At 42.3% G+C, this 25,824-nt stretch overlaps 1 protein-coding gene across 1 annotated transcript in view; it reads left to right on the top strand.

Moving 5' to 3' along the window:
- Window positions 1-25,824, top strand: part of TEC (tec protein tyrosine kinase) — a 182,007-nt gene that overhangs the window by 92,341 nt on the left and 63,842 nt on the right. Inside the window, exons 4-9 of the mRNA XM_069744502.1 lie at window positions 256-337; window positions 4,737-4,865; window positions 6,806-6,840; window positions 8,655-8,845; window positions 12,077-12,142; window positions 18,128-18,182. Of these exons, the coding sequence (XP_069600603.1) occupies window positions 256-337; window positions 4,737-4,865; window positions 6,806-6,840; window positions 8,655-8,845; window positions 12,077-12,142; window positions 18,128-18,182 (558 nt within the window). The remainder of the gene's footprint in view (window positions 1-255; window positions 338-4,736; window positions 4,866-6,805; window positions 6,841-8,654; window positions 8,846-12,076; window positions 12,143-18,127; window positions 18,183-25,824) is intronic.

Consider the following 25,824-nt stretch of genomic DNA (forward strand, 5'->3'; position numbering starts at 1 on the left):
ATGCAAATATATATACCAATATAAAAAAAGTAATCCACATTTATATTTGAACAAATTGAGATACAAAAGGAACCCAAATAATGATCAAGGGTGAACATTTAATTTCAATGTTTCCATGATGATGCTGTACTGGGCATCATATATCCTTCTAATAAATCTGGAATTGTGGTCAGTGGTGACTTCCTGTAGTACAGTAAGTCCTGAGTGTGTTGTGGTGTGGTCTTCATGATGTTATTTCCTCCCTTTATTTTATAGATTATCTATGATACGAACACTTTGTATGTATTTGCGCCTACTGCTTACAGCCGGTCGCAATGGGTGAAAAGTCTGAAAAAAGGTGAATTTTACAGTGTTCTCTTTATTGATGATTTATAAATCATTACTATTTGTTAATTCTGGATTGTCTGCAGTGTTTAGTTAGACACATGGGCCCACGTTTATGAAGCAGTCAGATTTTGGTGTCTATTATGTGGCTAAAATGAAACATGATGATGAATGTAATTTTAGAATATCATTTGCTCGCCAAATTGAGCAAGTTTGTCTGGTCTCCAAAGCACGTGTAATTTTACAGAAGTTTTAGTATGAACAATGGGCAGATCAAATGTACTCCTGCTCATAGACAAATATTTTATTACCTCATTGAATGATAAAGCATCACCAAGAGTACCTTCTTGGTAAAATTTGGCGCAAATTACTCCAAATTTACTTTAAAAATTCACAACGTAATGGGGACTACAGTGTGTAGTAAAGAAAGATACGGTACTTAAGATTATTTTATACGCACACACACGTATAAAGGGTATGAAAAGTGTACACACCCCTGTTAAAATGTCATGCCGTTGCAAATTTTACTAGCTAATTCTTCTCTTTTCTCTGTTCAATGTAAAAGCAGAAAGTCTCTAAGGTAACGTTCACACTAGCGTTATGCTAGTGTGCGTCGGGTTAGCGTCGGGCGACGCAGCAGCGACGCACGCGTCATGCGCCCCTATGTTTAACATGGGGGACGTATGCGTTTTTGTTTGTTGCGTTGTGCGACGCATGCGTCTTTTTTGCCGCAAGCGTCGGACCAAGAAAACGCAACAAGTTGCATTTTTCTTGCGTCCGATTTTCGGCAAAAAACGACGCATGCGTCGCAAAACGCAGCGTTTTTGCGTGCGTTTTGCCGCGTTTTTGCGTGCGTTGTGCGTTGCGTCGCCGACGCAGCGGCGCACAACGCTAGTGTGAACGTAGCCTAATCCCTGCCTTTATCCCTCCCCTCTTCAACTCCTGACCCAGCTGCACCCGCCATCCCCCCCCCCCCCCCCTCCGCCGGGGACTGTTGCAGTGATTAATGACTCGTACAGTAAAAATTGACTTCCTGTTTCTACATAGAGCTTATAAGGATTCAGCTAGTCAGTTTTTAATCAAGTGCTCAAGGGTGTGACCATCACTGTCACAAAGGTCGCAGCTGGGCCCATGTGGATGAGGGGGCCTGCTGACGCCAGCACAAACTTCTACTGGATGTGCGTCCTCGGACACACATTCAGTGGAAGTGTATTGCTGCAGCACAGAGGCCTGCCAGGTCTGTGCGCTGCAATACCCATTGCTGTCAAATCAGAGGCCAGCAGCTGATGTCAGCATGCACGTGGCAGTGACGTCATGTGCCCCCTTCGTTGCAACTTTTTGGGAGAGGCCTTAAGATTTTGTTTCAAAATTGACTGATATTTGGAATTCTTCATAATTCCCTCCACCTTGATTAATGCCCCAATTCCAGCTTAAAAAAAAAATAGCTTCAAATCATAATGCTGCCTCCACCATGCTTCACTAAGGAGATAATGTTCTTTTGGTGATGCAGAATGTTGGATTTGTGCCAAGCATGGCTTTTGGAATTATGGCAAAAAAAGTTACATTTTGTTCACTTTGGGGCCTCTTCACAGACAAAACCCAAGAAAACGTTTGTTCCAAACGTCTTGGAGAACTAATGTAATTACAGACAGACTTGATGTTGCAATCATGGCTTTGTAGGGGCGGTATAATTGCTTCCAGGACTCTGTATTCTTCTATACCTTGAAGATAGTTTCTAATTAATCGTCGGTATGTTTGTGGTTGTTGCCCTGTTGCAGTATAAAGGCAGACACCCTCCATGATGGTATTGCATGATGGAAAAGTATCTGCCTGTATTTCTCAGTGTCAAGGACTGGGACTAAAATTCAGCCCTGGCATTTGAAGTTACACAGGCCCACTTGTCACATGGTGACTGTATAATATCTTTGTACACTTGTAAGCAGGGCTGGTTTTAGGCAAAGTGGGGCCTTACGCCTAGGCAAAGTTTATAATGGGGCCCCAAATGCTAACATATTGCACATCACACAAAAGCATTTCGGTTGTATTTACATATGCTGATCTCAGGCCGCTAAATGGGTGTCATCGACAATACTGAAGTTGTTCAACACTTGTTTCCCGGCCTCTTTCCACCAGCTGAGGAATAATGATGGGACAGAATGATCAATAGATCACTAACAGATCACCATACAGTATCATGTTATCAGCAGCACATCTACAGTTTACACCGGCGATGTGCTGCTGAGAACAATGATTTTTGTTCCAGCAAAAACAATCAGAATATGCAGCATTTTACTTGTTTAGTAAAATACACCCCATAGTCCTCCATATATTAGAATGTGCACCACAGTCCTCCATATAGTATAATACATTCCCTATAGTCCTCCATATTAAAATACACTGCTCAGTCCTCCATATAGCATAATATACTCGTCATAGTGCTCCATATAGTATAATGCACCGCCATAGTCATCCATGTAGTACAATTCACTTCCCATAGTATAATGCACCCCATAGTTCTTCATATAGTATAACGTATTCCCCATAGTCCTCAATACAGTATAATGCAGCCCACATATAGTCTAATGCAGCCACCACCCTACAGAATATAATGCAGCCACCCCAGAGTATAATGCAGCCACCCCAGAGTATAATGCAGCCACCCCATAGAATATTATACAGCCCACCTCCCCATAATATATAATGTAGCCTCCATAGAATATAGTGCAGACCCCCATAGTATATAAAACAGCTTCCCCATAGAATATAATACACCCACAATAGTATATAACACGGCCTCCCCCATAGAATATAATATACCCCCCATAGTATATAGCACAACCCGCATAGCAGATAACACAGCCCATGTAGCAGTATACAGCACAGCCCACGTAGTATACAGCACAGCCTACACAGTAGTATACAGAACTGCCCACACAGTAGTATACAGCACTGCCCACACAGTAGTATACAGCACTGCCCATACAGTAGTATACAGCACTGCCCACACAGTAGTATACAGCTCTGCCCACACAGTAGTATACAGCACTGCCCACACAGTAGTATACAGCACTGCCCACACAGTAGTATACAGCACTGCCCACACAGTAGTATACAGCACAGCCCACACAGTAGTATACAGCACAGCCAACATAGTAGTATACAGCACAGCCCACACCGTAGTATACAGCACAGCCCACACAGTAGTATATAGCAGAGCCCACATAGTAGTATACAGCACTGCCCACACAGTAGTATACAGCAGAGCCCACATAGTAGTATATAGCACAGTCCACACAGTAGTATATAGCACAGCCCACACAGTAGTATATAGCAGAGCCCACATAGTAGTATATAGCACAGCCCACACAGTAGTATACAGCAGAGCCCACATAGTATACAGCAGAGCCCACATCTCTCCTCCCCCACCTAGAATGGCCCCACAGTCAAGTAAAAAAAAACACACTCCTTACCTCACCTCGTGCCCACGTTGCTCCCTGCTCCTTTCTCGACGGCTGCCGCTGCACTGCCTGGGACACAGTGAGTGCGGGCGCACCCGCAGTGTTAGACGCAGAGTGGGGAATGATGGGAGAGGGAGCGTCAGGTGACGCTCTCTCCTCCATCATTGCATTCAATTGTATCGGCGTCATAGACGCCGGCATAGTTGAATGCGGCGGCGGTTTAGACGCTGGTATAGTTGAATGCGGCGGCGGCACTGGGGGGGGGGGGAAGGGTGAGTCGGCGCGCAGCGGTCCACTACTGGCATCGGCCCTTCTGGCATTTGCCAGAACTGCCCGATGGCCAGTCTGGCCCTGAACGACACCATTAGCCCTGACAAATCTCCAACACCATTTGCTGAAATGCAGCCCTAAACTTAGAAGGAACATCCACTATCCTTCACTGTTGCCTGTAGACAGTCATTATTGTACTGCACTCCAGCTCTGTCAGCAGGATTTCACCCATAAACTATTTCTATGCACATCTGGCTCTTTCAAAGACAAGTCCAGCAATAACTGTAAATGCCAGTCTATTTCTCTGTTACTGAGAAGTCAACCTTTGACTTAATATGGAAATGAGGCTTTAGATGTGAAGCCTCTGACTCTTTAGCTGTATTCCTAGCATAGTTACACCTCCTCCTACTTTACTACTTGACTGACAGCCTCTATGCTGTGTGACTTTAGACAAACGAGTCACCAGCCAAGCAGTTGGAGGCAGGTCTGGGCAGGGAATAGAGCTGGAGTGGCTGAGGCTTCAGATCTACCATAGCTCTTCAGCCTCATTAACGTATCAATTAAATTGCTGATTTCTCAGTTAGTGAGGAGCATGTAAAGGTATTGCTGGACTTGAATAGTTTGGGGAGTGAAATCCTGCTAACAGATTTCATGAATATTACAGTTATCTTTGTTTCTCTACAGAAATAAAATACAACAACAATACATTGTCCAAGTACCATCCTCAGTTTTGGGCAGATGGTGTGTTTCAGTGCTGCAGGCAAACCGACAAGTTGGCTCCGGGATGTGAAGAATATAATCTGTTTAACGATTGTAAGTAGGAGATAATTTTTTTATTACTTCCTTACATCACATTGTCCTATAGTTTTAAATCCAATAATACAAAAGGGCAGATAAATAAAAGTATCCCTCTTACCTCCCATGTCTGTTAACAGAATACAAGCTACGGTTTATGCTTTTTATGTTGTGGTGTGTGCACAGAATGACATAGGACAGGCATTCGTCTACAGAAAGACTGCAGGAAAAGCGTGAGAAATATAATGTCTCCCAGTGACCTTGCTGAATTATGCATAGACCTTACTCTTTTCAAGAGGACATGTCACTTGTTCAATAAAAATTGAGCTATGATTGGCAGCATCTGGGAGGGAAAGGTGAAAGCGCACTCTCCCAGAGAAGACACTAAAGAAATGTCTAGTTGGTCTGCCAGCAAAAATTTCACATATTGTGCTCCAAAAGCAATAAGTATGAATATCTCTACAGTGGAGTGACGCAGAGCAAAATGGAAAACAGTGGCAGAATCAGGAGAATTCTGGCAGTTTTACAAGGTATTTAACTCTGTTTGTTGAGAAGTGACAGGTACTCTTTTTAATGAGTAAGGCATAAACATAATTGAGCAAGAATCCTGGCAGTTATTATATTTCTCAAACTGATATTTCACTTGCTGCTCCCCAAAAGCAACAAATGTGAATATCTGTTCAATGGAGTGACACTGCACAAAACGGAAAAGAGAGTGAAAATCAGGGGAGCTCAGTGATTTTTACAAGGTATTTAACTTATTTTTTTCAGCAAGAGTCAGGTTTAGGGGCTGAACATCACTAGAAAACCCCTTACTAATAGGCTCAGTGAAATAATAAAAAAAGATAATAAAAAAGATACTCCTGTCCCATTCTTGCACCGCTCCATCATACTTCGTGCTGGTCTCTTGCAGCATTTACATGTGTGATTCTAAGGATTCTAAGGGAAGAGTCAGACGGCTGCACAGCTGGGACAGCCAGGGATCGCAACACAATTGTCAGACTGGCCGGTGGTTCTCCCGACAGCTGCATAGAAATACATACTGTGATGCTCGGGTCAGGAGAGCCGCCGGCCAGTCCGAGCATTGCGTTGTGATCCCCGTCCGAGTTATCCTGCTGACTGAAACTTCCCTTTAGCTCAAATGAAAGGTGAACACTGAAGATGACCAGCGGCTACTGATTGGCTGCAGTGCTAATGTGAGATGGCCCGTCCAGCTGTAATATATGTGGCAGGCATAACGTTCTATAGTCCAAGAGTGATTCTCATGCTCCACTAGTGGTTCTGCACTGACTCGGTTAGGCCCCCGACAAGGTCCAAAGCTATAGAAAATCCAAGATTCCGAGGCACCAGAGAAAATAGTGATAAAACATAACCTTTATTCCATCCCCCAAAAAAGACATGGTGAAACACAGTCGAGGCAGATGAGTGAAGCAACCCCTCAGTCCAAAAGGGCCCCTTCCAGGCCACAAGCACAATAAAAACTACAGCTATAGAAGCACAACAAAAATTACAGCCATGTAATTTCTGTTGTGTTTCTGGCTTGGAAGGGGCCATTTTGGGCGAGGGGTTTCTTCACTCGTCTGCCTCGATTGTGTTTCACCATGTGATTTTTGGGGGATGGAATAAAGGTTATGTTTTATCCCCATTTTCTCTGGTGCCTCAGAATCTTGGATTTTCTATAACTTTCTATAGGTTTAGCAAGTTGCATTTTTTAAGTTTCACTTGTGACCTTTTTAGTGGCACAATTTATTCCAAATCTTGGCTTAGTAAATGTGCTAAGTGTCTGAAGGAACCCTCCTTGGCTGTCCTTACTGGGCCTGGAAGTACTGACAAGAGGGTAATATCATAAGGGTCTCGTGTGGAACCTGAAATTACGTTATGTAGGACATTTTCTCCACCTTCTCTGCATATAGGACCTTAGCCCCAAAAAATGAATCTATGTATTTTCCTTTCTATAGTTCCAAGGAAGCCTCCACCTCCTACGCCAGATGAGGTAAGAGAAGCTGCAGACATGCTGTATGACATCTTGTACTTCTTAATAGATTGAACCAAGTAAGTGTCACGGGGCTACCGCGACAGAGAGGTTCCAGAGAACCGCAGCGCTCTGGGCCTCGTTCACAGAAGCTCTTCACCTGTATTCTGACCTAGCTGCTTTGTGCCAGCAGTGCAGGAGTTAACCTTATTGCTGAGTTGCTGTGAGCTGGGTCTCTCAGCTGAAGTGGATTTTGTAATCTGATCCTCTATATAGACCCAGTCCTGACTTCAGCTATTGTCAGTGATCAGTTCTAGTGCCTGGCTTGAAGGTTGAAGGAGCGTAGAGTTGGAGTTGGAGGTTTATTTACAGAGATTGGTGTCTGCTGTTTTGGTTGCATGTTTAAACCTGTTTTCCTTCCTAGTTTATTCCTTCTCTTCCCTTCTCTGTGTTTCCTCTATGGTTGTGTGAGCATTTGGTGAGTTTGAGACTTTTAGTCACCTTGTCTGTATACCCTGTTATTTGTTGTATTATTACACTGGTGCAGTCCACCTCCTTTGGGGGGAGAGGGGGCCACTGATAGGGCCTGTACAGGAGACAGGGATACGCTGGCGGCTCAGGCCTCCTAACCATCATAGGTAACCCTGAGATAAGGGAAAGCCAGGGTCCCATTATAGTGGCAGCTACAGGTGCGGGTCCCAGCACGCCGTCCTGCCCCTTTATTGCCGCTTACGGCATGACAGTAAGGCTATTAAAGGGAATCTGTCATCAGGTTTTTGCTCTGTAATGTAAAAAAGAAGGAAAGACGCGCACTCTAGCTTGGGAGGTGCTGACTGAGTGTGAAAATATTCCACTGACCGTAATCCAGAGGATAAACAGTCGCACTCAGTCTCGTATAATTTGCAAAAAATGGATTTATTTCAATCACCAGATAGAGAAAATTGCTTCACCGCAGTAGAGAAATGCAAACTGTTTCATAAGGTAACGTTTCGACCATGTCCCTGGTCTTTATCAAACCTTATAATAGAGATTCAAGGAAGGGTAGAGTAGTGTAAAGTTGATAAATACTTCCCCCTGCTCTCAGATTACATAGCAAAAACTTGGCAACTGATTCCCTTTTAATGACAGTTACACATTTCAAGTGTGTCCCAATGTGTAGGAAAATCAATTGTTTATTTTGTGTATAGCTCTGCTATATTACCTTATATTCTGTAAGCCTCTAGCAATACAATAGAGCTCTCATTACTCTGCCCCAGTCTATACGGCAAAGCTCATGAGCTTACATGCTTACATGTGGGCAGAAATCCGAGACTATTATTAAGGTTATTATTATCTATTGGGGCAATCCTTGATGTTTTTTGCGAACACCACTTGAAATAAGTGGTATGGTATCTATTGTCACAGCAGATATTTGTTGCAGTGTCCAGAAAAATCCACTTAAAATTTTTTTTGGACCCAAATGAATGGGATGCGGGTTGTTGTTGATTTTGGTGTGAAATCCAAACCAAATCCATGTTTAATCTGACATGTGAGTATGGCCTTAAGATTCAGTTCATATGGTCTTGTTAAAATGGTGTTTTTTCTTTTATAGCATGTTGCTATTTTTTAAACTATTGCATACAGTGTTTGTGGTGTTTCTGTTGTTTTTGTGATAAAAAAGCAAGATAAAAAAAGTAACAAAAAAGTCTTATACCAAGGCAGGATTTAGTGCAGATGGTTATTATGCATGTTTCCTTGTCTTACTCCTACGGCACAGTACTGGATCGGGTTGTGACTTTGTGTTGTACCTTTACCTTCCTGTTTGACTATATTCTTATTGCCTTACCTGTTTCCAGCTAGGTCCTCCACTTCCACCACCTCCAGAAGACAATCTAGTGGACAATCATGAACACAAAGAGGAATTGGTGGTTGCTCTGTTTGATTTCCATCCAGTGGAGCCACATGATCTTCATTTGGTTGCAATGGAAGAATATATGATTTTGGAAAGGAAGGACGTGCATTGGTGGAGAGCAAGAAACAAACATGGGTAAGAAAACACACAGTGTGTCTGATAGAGCTGTGCTGGGTCACACCGCGCAGTACTGGTGCAGTGGTTATGTGTAGAAATGGGTGGACCCCTGGAAGTTCAGGTGCGGCGGGTTCGGCCGAACAATTAGAAAAAAAAAGTTCAGGTTCGGGCAGCAGGACAGTACCTGGTCCCAAACCCGGACACAGACGTGAATGGGGGGCCCGAACATCCAGTGTTTGCCAGCAACCTGATAGCTTGATACAATCACGATAACGGTGGAGAAGACCCTGGTGGACCTATCTGGACTTGCACAAGATCGATCTTCCTACAGATTGTTCATCCATCAAGTTGCCATGTTTCGAGATCGAGCTGAAGGCCGTTAATAATAAAATGATGAGAATTGCAGACTAGACATAGTAAAGCAATAGCAGGTTGTCCGAGCTGTGTTGTCCTTCATGCTGCTGCATTAGTGACTTTAAGGCTATGTTCACACGTTGCATTTTTGCAGTACTTTTTTTTTCAGCAGGCAAAACCTGCTGTCTTAGCAGTAAAGAAGCTGCTTGCAAAAAGCAGGTTTTGTTGTTTTTTTTTTTTTTTTTAGTGTGGATTATATGTGTAATTGGTCAATAGTACATGATTAATAAAGTTAGTTGTATTAACCGAAAATGCATAGTTGCATTTTTCGCAGCTTTTTTCACACTTTCTCATTGCTTTCTGCAGGTCACCAGATGCCCCCAAACGCTGAAAGAATTGACATGCTGCGTATTTCAGAAACGCTGCGGTTTTCGAATTTAGTCAGGAAAAAGCCGAAGCGTGTGAATGAGATTTCTGAAATCACATAACTTTTACTGGTGCTGTAAAAAGCAGCATTTAGTTTTCAGAAACAAATGAAAGCAAATCCCTGTAAAACACAAGTGAAGATGGCCCAAAGAGGACCTCTCAGCTCCTCTGTCATCTCTGTTTTACTCTCCATGATATACCAATTCTTTGCCACTTTGTCTTCTGACTCTGTGTTGTGCTACTCTTCCTACAGATGCATGAATAAATTGGCATCTGGGTGTTACCAGTTGAGGACGTGTTCCTCAACAGTCTGACATTGTCTAATCAGGTTGTGTATGAATACACCTCTCTGATAAGAAGAATGGACACACCCAGTTGTCAGTGTATTAGTACGTTTCTATTGTGAATACCATAGGAGTGGCACAATCCAGAGTTGTATTCACCTTTAATAACAATTCTGGATGCCATTTTCTACAAGTATTTACTTAAGCAGACATTTCAGTGGAGCCAGTAGGTCCTCTTTAAAGAGGTTTTCCACTATTTTAAAGCACATTCTAAATAGGGCCAGGGTAGTGGAAAAAAAACAAAATAAAAAGTTAATACACGCCTATCTGTCACACCAGGGCAGAGTGATGCCTGGTGTGCGACACAAAGTGAAAGGTAGGGAAACAGGTAAAGGGGAGCTCTGACGATAGAGGGAGAAGATGGTGACCCCTGAACACTCACCTTATGCAGAACCCTGCACTCCCTGTTGCCCTAGACAGGTCTTTCCCCTGTGCGCCGTCGCGTGTCTAAGGCCTCTTTCACACTTCCAAAAATTTTTTAACCTGGTTTGTGTTGTGTATGCGTTTTCGCAGCGGAAAACTGCTGCGAAGACGCATACACAATAGGTGCACATAGCCTCGACGGGTCCGTCAGAAAGACGGGCCCAGTGCACACGTTTTCCACAATCTGCACAGGATCCGTCATTTCAACGTCTTGACGGATCCTGTGCAGATTTGGAAGACGGAAGTGTGAAAGAAGCCTAAGTCCTGGCTGACCCTGGGTCTTGCCCTGGACAGTGTGAAGGACAGCAGGACACTAGTCTTACTACTATTACAAGACAACACATGGAATGAGACAGACAGGGGAAAACACACAAACAATTGGAACTTCACCGGTATCAAAGGAACACAACGGCTTCTCCAGGAGCACCTAGAAACTCTATAGCTGGCATGGGAGGAAGCTAGGAGGGGATTTATATAATGAATGGGGAGTAGTCCCGATAAGCCGCAGCTGTCACTGGAGCCAATGGAAAGAGTTTAAACAAGGAATTCTTAACCCCTTCCATTCTACAAGAAACCATAAACCTATTTAACTTACAAATGGCCTCACAGATATCAAAGAGGACCTGTGACCTGCTAACCACTGTGACCTTCTAATCCCAGACTCGCCACAAGTCCCAGCAGAGTGACACTACCAGACTGTTGCTACTCCTCCATATTCCGCACTGTATCTCCTACCAGTCTTCAGTCTTCTTCTTATTCCAGTGGGTACCACTGTAACCAATCAACAGCGCTGAGGGGCTCAGAATTCATATTCTGTCCAAGCTGGAAGAAGAAATCACTCTTTAGATTCAGATGAAATATGAAGGCTGCACCAGTCAGTGGTTACGATACGCATCCCACAGAGATAGGAAAGTGAAGTGGCGCTGGTCAGATCATTTTCCAACCTCTATGGGACCATTCAGAATGTGTTTTTAAAGTAGAGGACATCCCCTTCAATTCGACAAAAAGTACAGATTCTGCATTTGTTTGATTTTCTAGTTCTTATCACTATGAAAGTCAATGAGCATCAAATGACTCTGGCGCCATTTTATTGAAGAATTGTACTACAACATTAACATAACAGTGTGCACGTGCCAGCCATATGGATAGCGTTGACGGCGGGCGCACTGCTATGTTGATGTTGTAGTACAATTCTTCAATAAAATGGCACCAGAGTCATCGTGTGCACATTCCGCGCTAACCTTCGCCATTTTGTTGAAGACACTGTGTCTGCGAATTTGCCATAAAGTGGCGCCGCAGTGCGGTATGCGCATGCGCGGACTCCAGCCCCACACTGTGCAGGCTCCTCCCATGTGCACTCGCTCCACTCCAGAAAATAACATACCAATTGTCTTTATGTTAATATAGGTCACCATCGCCTTGACTTCCTCGTTGTCACATATAAAACGAGGCCATCAACCCATGGCTTGCTTCAGTCATTCATATGATGGAAAATGTATATTTTTGAAGCAAATCTATTTACAGTAACATATGAGTGATACTTATCATTTGTGAAATGGGTTTAATGGCACAAACCACATAGCTGGGATATGACTGATCGACATCTTACCTCTACGTGTTCTACAAGTCTTTATTTGCATAATTTCCAGCTGTTGTAAGAGCATTTCTTCCCGTAACTGTTTTTTTTTTTCTGCTGATTTAGACACGAAGGTTATATTCCTAGCAACTATGTGACAGAAAAGAAGCAAGACAACTTAGACCAGTATCCGTAAGTATTGTCGGCAGAACATGTCTACTGGCATGGGCCCTAATCTAATAGCTCACAGCGGGCCAGGATTTTATTTTTATCAAAGCTGGCCATGTTATTAGGATACAGCAAGTTTGTAATAGCTTTGTATTCATTTTTTTGCCTTTTTCACTCTCTCCCCTGGCTGGCTGAAACCCGGTTCCCACCTCTTCCCTTATAAAGAATGGGGAACAATTAAAGACTCCATGGCCAAAAGTTGAGACTGACACAAATTTATTTTCTACAAAGTTTGCTGCTTCGGTTTTATGTTGGCAAATTACATTAACTCCAGATTGGTATTGAAAGTGATGAGATGAATTGCAAATGTAAATCTATGCTTGGGGGATTTTCATCCAAGGGAGTAGGCTCACGTACAATTTTGCCATGAATAAAGAATGGTATCTAAATCTCCTCCACGAGCAACTTCTCCAAACCACCCAAGAGCAATTTGGTGATGAACAATGCTTTTTCCAATATGATGGAGACCTTGCCACAAAGTAAAAGTGATATCGAAGAGGATTGGTAAACAAAACATTGTAATGTTGGGTCCATGGCCAGGAAACTCCCCAGATCTCAACCCCATTGAGAACCTCTGATCCATCCTCAAAAAGTGGGTGGACAAACAAAAATACAGAGACTGTGATAAACTCCAAGCATGCGCGGCCGGTACTCTGCCCCCTCCTCCCCGCTCATCACAATGGGCAGTGGATGCGTTGTAAAACTGCATCCGCTGCCCACGTTGTGCTAGATTTAGCACAACGTCCGTCGGGCCGACGGTTTGCAACGGCCCCGTACCGACGGAAGTGTGAAAGTAGCCTAAAAAATCTAAAAACACTGAAACTGTGAAAGCCAAAATTTGTGTCAGATTTTGCCCAAGATTGTAAACAGGCCGAGTTCTGCCCATAAATAAACTTTGAACGACTATCTACTAGTTGATTGGTGATTGGTTCAATACCACTAGAGGGCGTGCATGTCTTCAGCAGCACATTCGCTGTTTCCACTAGGTGATGTGCTGCCAAAAATGAAGGTTTTTATGCAGGACAAATGATCCATTTTGCTCATGATCATCGGTTTATAAATCATCAGCCTGTGTAAATTGGCTTTTCTAGAATTAGATTCAATGTTGTAGAGATAATGGTTGTCTTGTGTATGGGCTTAAGGTACCGTCACATTTAGCGACGCTGCAGCGATCTAGACAACAATGCCGATCGCTGCAGCATCGCTGTGTGGTCGCTGGAGAGCTGTCACACAGACAGCTCTCCAGCGACCAACGATGCCGAAGTCCCCTGGTAACCAGGGTAAACATCGGGTTGCTAAGCGCAGGGCCGCGCTTAGTAACCCGATGTTTACCCTGGTTACCAGTGTAAATGTAAAAAAAAAAAAACACTACATACTTACATTCCGGTGTCTGACGCGTCCCCCGGCGCTCTGCTTCCCTGCACTGTGCAAGCGCCGGCCGTAAAGCAGAGCGGTGACGTCACTGCTGTGCTCTGCTTTACGGCCAGCTGGCGCTGACACAGGATGCAGGAGGAGTGCAGGGAAGCAGAACGCCGGGGGACAGACACCGGAATGTAAGTATGTAGTGTTTGTTTTTTTTTACATTTACACTGGTAACCAGGGTAAATATCGGGTTACCTGCGCTTAGTAACCCAATGTTTACCCTGGTTACCAGTGAAGACATCGCTGGATCGGCGTCACACACGCCGATTCAGCGATGTCAGCGGGAGATCCAGCGACGAAATAAAGTTCTGGCCTTTCTGCTCCGACCAACGATGTCACAGAAAGATCCAGATCGCTGCTACGTGTCAAACACAATGATATCGCTATCCAGGACGTTGCAACGTCACGGATCGGTATCGTTATCGTTACAAAGTCGCTCAGTCTGAAGGTACCTTTAGTGTGAAATGAAACCATTTATTGACTGAGCCGCAGGATATGGATGGCCAGACGTCTAGAACTAATGCTGCCATGGCCTGCCTCATAGCTGGGCTTTATTAGAGACCAGTAATTCTACTGTATACTGGAATATGGAAATACACTACAACTGATCAAATGATCACAAGTTCAAGTCACCTTCGGAACTAAAACATAAAGCAAAAATTATTATTATTTTCTTAATTTTTATTTACAAATATAGAAGTTTAAATCACCCCTCTTTTTCCATATTCAAAAATAGAGATATAAAATATAAAAATATTTTTGGTGTCATATTTGTCTTCCTTAACCCCTTACTGACGGAGCCAATTTTTTAAAATCTGACCGCTGTCAATTTAGGCGGTAATAACTCTAGAATGCTTAACCATATCGTATTGATTTTTAGACTGTTTTTTAACGACACTGTATACTTTATGGTAATGGTATATTTATATCGATATTTTCTGTGTTTATAAAAAATATCAGAAATTTTACAAAAATTTTAATTTTTTTTGCCATTTTTGAAATTTGAATGATTATCCCTTTAATCCAGATAGTCATGCCACAGAAAAACATTAATAAATAGCATTTCCCTCATGTCTGCTTTACACAGCACCATTTGCAAAATGTTGTTTTATTTTGTAAGAATTTTAGAAGATTTAAAAATGTAGCAGTAATTTTTCATTTTTTCAAGGAAATGTACAAAACTTATTTTTTTTTAGGGACCTATTAAAGTTTTAAGTGACTATTGAGGGTTTCCATTATGTAGGACCCCCAAAGTGATACCATTTTAAAAACCACACCACTTAACATATTCAAACCTGCTTTCATTTAGTTTATTAACCCTTCGGGTGCTTTTCAGGGATTAGGACAATGTGGCATAACAGGAATTAAGAAGTTTATTTTTACCACCTAAATGCTGATAACTTCTGAATCGGCCGCTAGAGCTGGCAAACTCTAAGGCTGTTATTTGGCCATGAACTGCAAGGGCAAACATCAGGACCACACGATCGAGATCTCAGAGGAAGCCCCCACACTCTGTTAACCATCTCGATGCTGTAGTCATTATTGACAGCAGCATTTAAGGGGTTAAATGACTATTGTCGGTACCAACAATGATTGTGTATGATGCTGCAATTTGTCAGCTATAGTGTACAGCCGACTGCTGCTGGATTGTCACTTGTTGGGGGATGCTAGAATCTTATATCGCAGGTCAGTACAAAGATATATTGGTGGTCACTAAGGGGTTAAAAAAAGCAATAAAAATGATCAAAACTCTGTATGAACCCCACAATACTAGCAATAAAAATGACATCTCGCCATGCAAAAAAACAAACTCGCACAGCTCAACTGACTCAAAATATATGGTGCATGTCTCAATGAATGGAGATACAAAGCAATTTTTTTGTTTGTACAAAATTCTGAAATGTTTTTAACCACTACATACAGTTGTGCTCAAAAGTTTACATACCCTGACAGAATTTTTGCTTTCTTGGCCTTTTTGTCAGAGAATATGAATGATAACACCAAAACTTTTCCTTCACTCATGGTTAGTGGTTGGGTGAAGCCATTTATTGTCAAACTAATGTATTTTCTCTTTTTAAATCATAATGACAACCCAAAACATCCAAATGACCCTGATCAAAAGTTCACATACCCCATTCTTAATGCCATATATTGCCCCCGCTAACATCAATGACAGCTTGAAGTCTTTTCTGGTAGTTGTGGATGAGGTTCTAAACTGAATGACGTCATTCAAAATTACAACTTTTCATTCCAAATAAAACAAGCTGTCATACAGCTATGAAAAAGTTTTAGCTCTTGGAAGAAGATAAGGAAAAAAGCACAAAAACTAAAAATTGCCTGGTTATGAAGGGTTGAAATAAATGAAACTAGTATAAGCATTGTTTTAATTGATTTTTACCAGTGGATGAGTAGTCATTGTTTTTGGCAAATATAGGCAATGGAATCGGTAGCACAAGGGGGCGATTCATCAAGACTGGCGCAGTGCCCAAAAATCTTAATGAAGCGCTCTTTGGAATACAGTCACCTGAGTTATTAAATAGTGTGCTCCACTTAATGAATTAGGTGTGTCTGTTTCACAGCGTGCACCGTAGCCAAAAACGTATGCCAGTTGGGCACTAGTTCCGGAGTAGGTTGTGCTACTTTAATGGTGTTACTTCTGATGAATTTGGCAGGTGGGAGTCACAATGCCCCAGCCATGTACTGCCCATGCTATGCCCATATTGGGAACAGACCCGATTATAGGTCAGAAAAGAAACACAAAACAGAATACAAAGGGTAGTTAGAAAATTAAAACGCCTTTATTAAAGATATTGGTGAAGTGGTGGCACAGCTAACAGGAAGGCCTACACATACAAACAGTAACAAACCATGGGGGCATACACAACAGTAATATATGCAAGGTATTGCACCAAAAGAAAATACTGATGGATGAATAATGCAGATAAATATACTAGTGTCCAAGTGGACAGACCTGACCAAAAGTTACGGACAGTATCATAATTCTAAAGTGCATAGAATACGGTATAAAGGATATCCAGAAACCCCCTGACGAAGAACGTAGTCCAAAACGCGCGTCGGGGTACGTGCCGCGCCTACTCAGCACTCTATCTGGTAATTATGCCTTTATGCCTCATACTATGGGTTCACTGACTTCGTCTATGAGCAACATCATATTATACGTGAAATACTGCTATTTCTGTATCTGCACCTAAACTCACATATATTCTATACTCTATGCACTTTAGAATTATGATACTGTCCGTAACTTTTGTTCAGTTCTGGCCGCTTGGACATAGTATATTTATCTGTATTATTCACCCATCAGTATTTTCTTTTGGTGCAATACCTTGCATATATTACTGTTGTGTATGTCCCATGGTTTGTTGCTGTTTGTATGTGTAGGCCTTCCTGTCAGCTGTGCCACCACTTCACCAATGTCTTTAATAAAGGTGTTTTAATTTTCTAACAACCCTTTGTATTCTGTTTTGTGTTTCTTTTCTGACCTAAATTCGGGTCTCTTCCCACTGGTATTACTGTATCTATCCCGAATGGTCTGCTATTCCATTTTGTGCACATATGTATCACTATTACGACTAATGCAATTGATATAAAAGTACCGTGTGTATTGATATATAGGTATTGCCTTGGTTCAGTATGTTTTGATATATGCCCATATTGATGAAGCTGTCCGGAACTGGCATGTAAACGCCAGAAGTTTCAATATTTGTGCACACTGTAACGCTGATGGGTGTGGACCCACTGGCCGGACTTACCCTAGAGGGGCGTGACTAAGTGTCTACCTGGTCTTCACTAGCGCCTCTGATGGTGAGGGTAGGCTTGGGCACAGGATAGCCACCAGGTGCCACTCCAGAGCATTGTCCGGACCTTCAGCAGCTGATCCAGGGGTCAGAGCAGATGTGTGTGGTACAGAGGGGCGTGAGACAGAAGCATAGTCAGACGATCCAGGGTCAGGGCAGGTAGCACAAGTTCAGGATATGTAGCCGAGTTCAGGAGCGGAAAGAACAGACAGGACGAGAATACAAGTCAGGTCAGTAACAGGAGGGATAAACAACAAAACACCTTGACTGGGAACTAGATGCTAACAGCAAAGTGGAAACTAAACTCTGGTAAAGGTGTTGAGGACAGCGCAGCCTGATATAGCACCTGCTGGTTGGTGATTGGCTGGGGAATCCAAACACTGCAGGACACAGCAGGGATAAATTCCTGCAGGATCTGGCCACTCCCCTATAGCCATGTGGAGACATCAGGGAAATGCAGCAGAGCTTTAATTGCTGTATACAGAGTCGGTGCGGCTGCCTGACATGAGGATAAGCAGAGCAGCGAATGCAGTGAGTAGTACAGTGCCGGAAACGCGTGCGAGTTCCCACCGTGACACGAAGCTTCCAAGAAATATTGTGACTTATTAAGATGTTTATTCCAGATTTCTGGCATAATCACCTTAATGAATCGCCCCCATAGTGTTTCCATCAGCTTGCACAAGGCTGACTAATATTTTGATTTTTGCAGATGGTACAGCAAAAGTATAAACAGAAGTAAAGCAGAGCAGCTTCTTAAAATGGAAGTAAGTAATAAGAAATTGCTATGATAATAGCAAAGCGGTTTTTTCAATTTCATCAAAGTGAACTCCATAAGATGGCAGACATGTAAAATAATGAGGCCAGTTGGTACTCGCCATCCACCGCCGATTGCTCCCCGCCTCTGTTCAGGACTTGATGTTTTGGCTGCAGCGGTGACATAATGTCATCACTGTGCCTCACTGCTGCAGCCAATCATCGAGCTTAGCGGCTCATCCAATGTAGACAGCACAAGCCGATGAGCTCGGTGAAGTACCAGCTAGCTTTATTATTCTATATGGCACTCTTCACTGTCACTGTTCAAGTATAAACCCTTAAATATCTATTATACTTATAACAATGAAATATCATTCTTGTTGTGATATACCATAATTAAAAATCCTTTTTATGCACATATTTCACTTTACTTAATTGCATTTTACAGCTTTTATGGGTTATTATGAATAGAAATAGAGAGTATTGGAATAATAAAGATTATGAAATAATTTGCACGCTTTTTTGTAGGCTTTGATTGCTTGCTAATCCTAATTACCTGAGGTTTAATTGATTGTTTATAATTATTTTGAACTCATGGCATGGGAAATCATTTTTAAAGGGGTTCTCTTGGAATAGAAAAAAAAGTAAGTAAAGGAAATGTAATCATAAATAAATACATTTAATTAGCAAATCAAAATCATTTTGTCTTGGGAGGTAGTTGCTGTAGAATTAAAATGGCCCATTCCTTCTTACACTAATGGAAATCTGTCCTAGAATGTTTGTCCGCAATTTTTTCATCAAGACCACTTCCAGCCAGACTTCTCCGAACAATAGATCAGTGTAACTGGGTCTTACTGGTTGCTGCCAGTTCTGAGCTGATGGCACTACTGGACATCTTCTAATTTTCAACGGAAGTAAGCATAATGTGTCATTCATCTCCTGCGAAAAGTTTCTTTGGCTGATCACTGCGTTTACTGACCTCAACAAGGCGATGGACTTGGATTTCTCTTTTGCTGAATTCACTTTGCATTTTCTTAATTGATAAAAATAAACTATTCACACTTCTATTTTTGATAGCATTCTTCAGCATTTTGTCCACATCTGACTTAACTCTCACACATTATATATCAACTCACATTATATATCAACTATCGCTTGCCGATAGTTGCTACTGCACATACTCTGATACCGTCGTCACTATTATGTTGCAATTAATTTTTATTTGAAAGACCACAATATTAACTGTGCAGGTTCACCATTTAAAATAGGCAGCTCACTGAAGGTTCAGTGACCTGTCATTTAAAGGGAATCTGTCACCCCCTGGGACGTATATGATCTATTAATATGGGCATACAGGTAATAGAAATGTTAATAAATAATATAGAAGAAAAAAAACAGGCTACAAGAGCCCTAGCCAGCTCACCGACAGACCACAGGTGCACGGAAACTTCGTCCTGACCCCGACGTGAAGCAACAGAGTATGAGAAGAAAAACATGTGAATGCTCCAGCTCCTTAAAATTCAAAAAGTCTTTATTGATCCATATAAAATTTAAAAATGGAAAGAAAAATCCTTGCGTACAGGTAGGATGACAGCTTAAAGCGACGCGTTTCGATCTAAAGAGATCTTAATCATGGCTTACTACTATCGGCACTGACAATTTATTTATAGCGTTCATTGACCTATCATAACAACACCACTAATCACATGATTTCTTCAAAGGTCCTGAAAGCTCACAGCACCATAAAAAGTACTTGATTACATACAAAATAAAACAAACATATGAAAAAGAAATGTCTTTCCATTTTTAAATTTTATATGGATCAATAAAGACTTTTTGAATTTTAAGGAGCTGGAGCATTCACACGTTTTTCTTCTCATCCTCTGTTGCTTCACATCTGGGTCAGGACGAAGTTTCCGTGCTCCTGTGGTCTGTCTGAGCTGGCTAGGGCTCTTGTAACCTGTTTTTTTTTCTTCGATATTACTCATTGTAATGTATAAGAATTAGATCTGTCTCTTTAAGAAAGCGAGGGCGGGAGTTGAGAGTAGTTTCAGTTTCAGTTCTGGCCTGAGAAGGAAATCTTATGCTGCTGTATGTTGTGGGCTGGAGGAAAAGAGAAGAATAAAATACAGTTAAAGCTTACTCTCTCTTAAATTCCTTACACCGTGTGGACATTACAACTGGCGACGAGGATGGGATTGAATCACCTGCTACTGTGAGTACTGACCCCTGCTTTACTGCTTCACACGCCTGCGCCACTGAGAGACTCCAACATGGCTGAATACTTGCACATGTTCCCACAGTTTGATATGACTGATGTCACTAATCTTTCTCATAACTGGAGAAAATGGTTAAATCGATTTGAGAATTTCCTGGAAGCAATAGATATAAAAGAGGAGAACAGAAAAAAAGCCGTGTTCCTGCATTGTGCGGGCACAGGAGTCTATGACATATACAGCACATTACCAGCAGCGGAGACAGACACGTACAGCAAATGCTCCAAAGCTCTCACTGACTACTTCAACCCTAAACAAAACATCAGATATGAAAGATACAAGTTCAGGATTGCTAAGCAGCTTCCAGAAGAATCCATAGACACCTATGTCACCCGGCTAAAAGAACTAGCACATGGGTGTGCATTTACAGACGTAGATGATGAAATCCTAACTCAAGTAATTGTCACCTGCTCGTCTAGTACCATAAGGCCACATTCACACGTTGCTTTTTATTCTGCGGGAGAATTGATAAATCTGCAGGGCAAACCCGCTGCAGTTGTCCCTGCAGATTTATCGCGGTTTGTCCTGCGGGTTCCGCTGCGGGTTCCGCTGCGGGATTTACCCCTACTATTGATGCTGCATATGCAGCAATATGCAGCATCAATAGTAGTGTTAAAAATAATAAAATCATGATGATATACTCACCCTCCGACGTCCCGATCTCCTGGGCGCTGCAGGCGGCGGTCCGGTTCCAAAGATGCTGTGCGACCAGGACCTTCGGTGACGTCGCGGTCATGTGACCGCGACGTCACCGAAGGTCCTGGTCGCATAGCAAACCTGAGACCGGATGGCCGCGTGCAGCGCTGAGACTTCCGAGGGTGAGTATACATGATTTTTTATTTTTATTCTTTTTTTTTTTAATACAAATATGGTTCCCAGGGCCTGGAGGAGAGTCTCCTCTCCTCCACCCCGGGTATAACCCGTACATTATCCGCTTACTTCCCGCATGGTGTGCACAGCCCCATGCGGGAAGTAAGCGGATCAATGCATTTCTATGGGTGCAGAATCGCTGCGATTCTGCACAAAGAAGTGACATGGTCCTTCTTTTTTTCCGCAGCAATTCTGCGCTGTTTTTTTCGGGTTTTTCCGCATCATGTGCACTGCGGTTTCTGTTTTCCATAGGGTAACATTGTACTGTACCCTGCATGGAAAACAGCTGCGGACCTGCAGCGGCAAAATTGCCGCGGTTCCGCAGTAAAAACCGCATAGTGTGAACATGGCCTAAGGCGTAAAGCTCTGCAGCAGGATCTCTCTCTGCATGATTTACTCAAGATGGCCCGTGCTATAGAGATAGCAGATCATCAGGCAAGTGCAATGGAGAGTGGGGATCATTTACATGTGCATAATCTCAAACATAACAGTGCACAAGGCAAGCAGGCCCCGCAACAGAAGAAATGTTATAGATATGGCAAGATTTCTCTCACCACATGAACAAATGTCCAGCTATAGGACAAACTTGTGGAAATGTGGAAAAGGGAACCATTTTGCAGTTGTCTGCAAATCAGCGCCCAACAAGTCTCCTCTGCCAATGACAAAGCCTGCAAATATAAAAATGGTAAATCAGGATATAGAAGAAATGTCTGTGGCTGAGAACTATGTGTTCACAACTTCTGTCACTGGCTCAGTGCAATCTCCATGTATTACACTCACCATCTGGAACACGGATATCACCTTTACAATAGATACAGGAGCTTCAGTGGATATCATAGACAGCAATACTTATGAACAGTTGAAAACAAAGCCAGTCTTACAGCAAGTGCATACTAAAATCTTCCCATATGGATCTAAAACACCTCTAGTTACAATGGGACAATTTGATGCTGAACTTAGCTATAAAGAAAATAGGCAGAAAACCACTTTTCACACATTACAAGGATCCGGAGGCTGTCTTCTCAGCTATCACACTGCCTTGAAGCTAGGACTCATCCAGATTGTTCATACCATAACCGACCCTGCGGACCTGGATGTACAAGCTATGGTGAACAGTTTTCCCTCCCTATTTAGTGGATTAGGAAAATTAAAGGACTCTCAAGTGCATCTTCATGTGGATGACAGTGTCCGTCCAGTAGCCCAGGCTCACAGGCGTATTCCATTTCACCTGAGAAAGAAGGTAGAAAAGGAACTCCAATTACTCATGGATGATGATGTCATTGAAACTGTTTCTGGTCCCACTCCGTGGGTCTCTCCACTTGTGGTAGTTCCAAAACCAAAGACTCCAGAGCAGGTAAGACTGTGTGTTGACATACGCCTGCCCAACACTGCTATTCAAAGGGAAAGACACATCTCACCCACAATTGATGACATTATTAATTTATTAAATGGAGCAACTGTTTTTTCAAAGCTCGACCTCAATAAGGGCTATCATCAATTAGAATTGAGTCCAGAATCCAGATACTTAACAACATTTTCCACCCATGTGGGTCTCAGAAGATACAAAAGATTGACGTTTGGGGTCTGCTCAGCAGCAGAAATTTTTCAAGATACGATAAGGAGCGTCATTTAACATATTCCAAATGCCTTTAATTACAGTGATGACATACTGGTTTTTGGGAAAACTCAAGCTGAACATAATCGTGCTCTATATGCTATCTTTGAATGTCTGCTCTCTGCTGGACTCACTTTAAACAAAGAAAAATGCGAATTTGATAAAAATTCATTGGAGTTCTATGGTCACATTTTCTCGGCGGAAGGAGTACGACCTGATCCCAAGGAAGTGGAATCCATCAGAGCAGCTTTAATTCCACAGGATGCCAGTGAAGTGCGCTCTTTTCTTGGAATGGCAATTTACTGTGCTAGATATATTCCAAATTTTTCGACAATCAGCACTCCATTAAGGGAACTTACGAAACAAAATGGCGTTTTTCAATGGTCCCAAGACTGTCAGGCCTCTTTTGAAACAATCAAAAACGAACTCTGCTCAACAACCACCATGGCCTATTTTGATCCAGCTCTTCGAACCGAACTGATTGTGGATGCTAGTCCCGTGGGACTGGGTGCAATTTTAGCACAATACAAGGATGACAATCAAAGTCCCCACATCATTTCCTATGCAAGTAAAAGCTTAACAAGCACTGAAAGAAAGTATTCACAACCTGAAAAAAAAAGCTTGGCAGTCGTCTGGGGTTGTGAACACTTTCACTTATTTCTCTATGGCGCTCCCTTCACTATTGTCACAGATCATCAAGCTCTCCTTACAATTTTTGGAAATCCCCGAGCTAAAATGCCAGCACGGATTGAACGATGGGGTCTACGTCTACAGGACTATAATTACAAAATTGTTCACAAACCTGGAAAATACAGCAATCCGGCTGATTATCTCTCAAGACATCCCACGAATGATGATTTACCTGTGCATTCCTCCATTGAAGAATACATCCACTTTGTTGCAGCTCACGCCGTGCCAAAAGCACTTTCTGTTGATCAGTTTGTGAATACAACAACAAGTGACAAGACACTCTGTGCCTTAATACACATTATCCAAAATAGAAGGTGGCATGAAATTCAAAAGAAAAAATTTCCTGAAGATGGGATTGATCTGAAAGAGTTAAAACTATTTTCAAATGTACGTGAGGAATTATCAGTCACTGAAGATCAACTCATCGTTCGTGGTACCAAACTGGTTGTACCCAAGGCCTTGCGCAACCTAGTCATACAGATAGCACACGAAGGTCATCTAGGAATTGTTGGCACAAAAAAGTTACTCAGAGAAAAAGTGTGGTTCCCAAATATGGATAAATTGGTGGAAGAGAAGATTGGACATTGCTCCACTTGTCAATTAATTACTCCATCATCAACTCTAGAGCCATTACAAATGTCTCCGTTACCCACTGCTGTATGGGAGGAAGTGGCAGTCGACATATATGGACCATTACCAAATGGCCAATACATTCTAGTAACAATTGATGAATATTCTAGATACCCTGTCATTTCATTCATCTCTTCAACGTCTCCTAATAGTGTCATACCAGAACTGGACGACATATTCTCTGCATATGGCATTCCAAGAGTGGTCAAAACAGATAATGGACCTCCATTCAATGGACATGTGTTTGCACAGTTTTCTGAATACTTGGGGTTCAGCCACAGAAAAATCACACCTTGCTGGCCGCAAGCTAATGGAATCGTAGAACGTTTCATGCGTACCATGGGGAAACGAATCAAGGCAGCTAGCCTGGAGCACACCCCACTGAAACAGTCACTATACAAATTCCTGCGCAATTACCGCAACACGCCACATTCCACCACTAATGCTGCGCCATCTCATCTAATGTTCAGCAGAACTCTTCGTACACGGATCCCTGATGTGACCAGTCATCCCTTACCAAATGACTCTTCAGTGCGATCAACGGATTTCTTTAACAAGCAAGCCATGAAACATTATGCAGACAGAAGGCGACGGGCACAGCCATTTGCCATCAAAAGAGGTGATATGGTTGTTGTGCGTCAAAAATCAACCAACAAAACCTCAGCTGTATATAGTCCTGCAAAGTATAATGTTACTGAGAGAAAAGGCAGTATGGTCACGGCTGAGCGAGACGGACACTCCATCACTCGAAATTCCTCACATTTTAAAATCATACCGCAGAACAATGATAATGAACTCCCACCAGTGGAAGATTTGTTACCCGACAGTGGAGAGGACCAACAAGAGGTGACTGATCCGTCAGCACTGGACACCCCCAATGAACCCAGACATTACCCTACACGGGAAAGAAGGGCTCCATCGAGACTTATTGAAGAGATATAGTTTAAAAAAAAGGGGGAATAAGACAATACAGACATATGGTTTTTCTTGGACATTTTCATATTGTTACATTGTCAATATTTATTTTAGGTTAATATATATATATATATATATACAGGGGGCAAAAAAGTATTTAGTCAGTCAGCAATAGTGCAAGTTCCACCACTTAAAAAGATGAGAGGCGTCTGTAATTTACATCATAGTTAGACCTCAACTATGGGAGACAAACTGAGAAAAAAAAATCCATAAAATCACATTGTCTGTTTTTTTATCATTTTTTTTGCATATTATGGTGGAAAATAAGTATTTGGTCAGAAACAAACAATCAATATTTCTGGCTCTCACAGACCTGTAACTTCTTCTTTAAGAGTCTCCTCTTTCCTCCACTCATTACCTGTAGTAATGGCACCTGTTTAAACTTGTTATCAGTATAAAAAGACACCTGTGCACACCCTCAAACAGTCTGACTCCAAACTCCACTATGGTGAAGATCAAAGAGCTGTCAAAGGACACCAGAAACAAAATTGTAGCCCTGCACCAGGCTGGGAAGACTGAATCTGCAATAGCCAACCAGCTTGGAGTGAAGAAATCAACAGTGGGAGCAATAATTAGAAAATGGAAGACATACAAGAC

Source organism: Ranitomeya imitator, chromosome 1 (genome assembly GCF_032444005.1).
Source record: "Ranitomeya imitator isolate aRanImi1 chromosome 1, aRanImi1.pri, whole genome shotgun sequence".
In the NCBI taxonomy this organism is placed as follows: domain Eukaryota; kingdom Metazoa; phylum Chordata; class Amphibia; order Anura; family Dendrobatidae; genus Ranitomeya; species Ranitomeya imitator.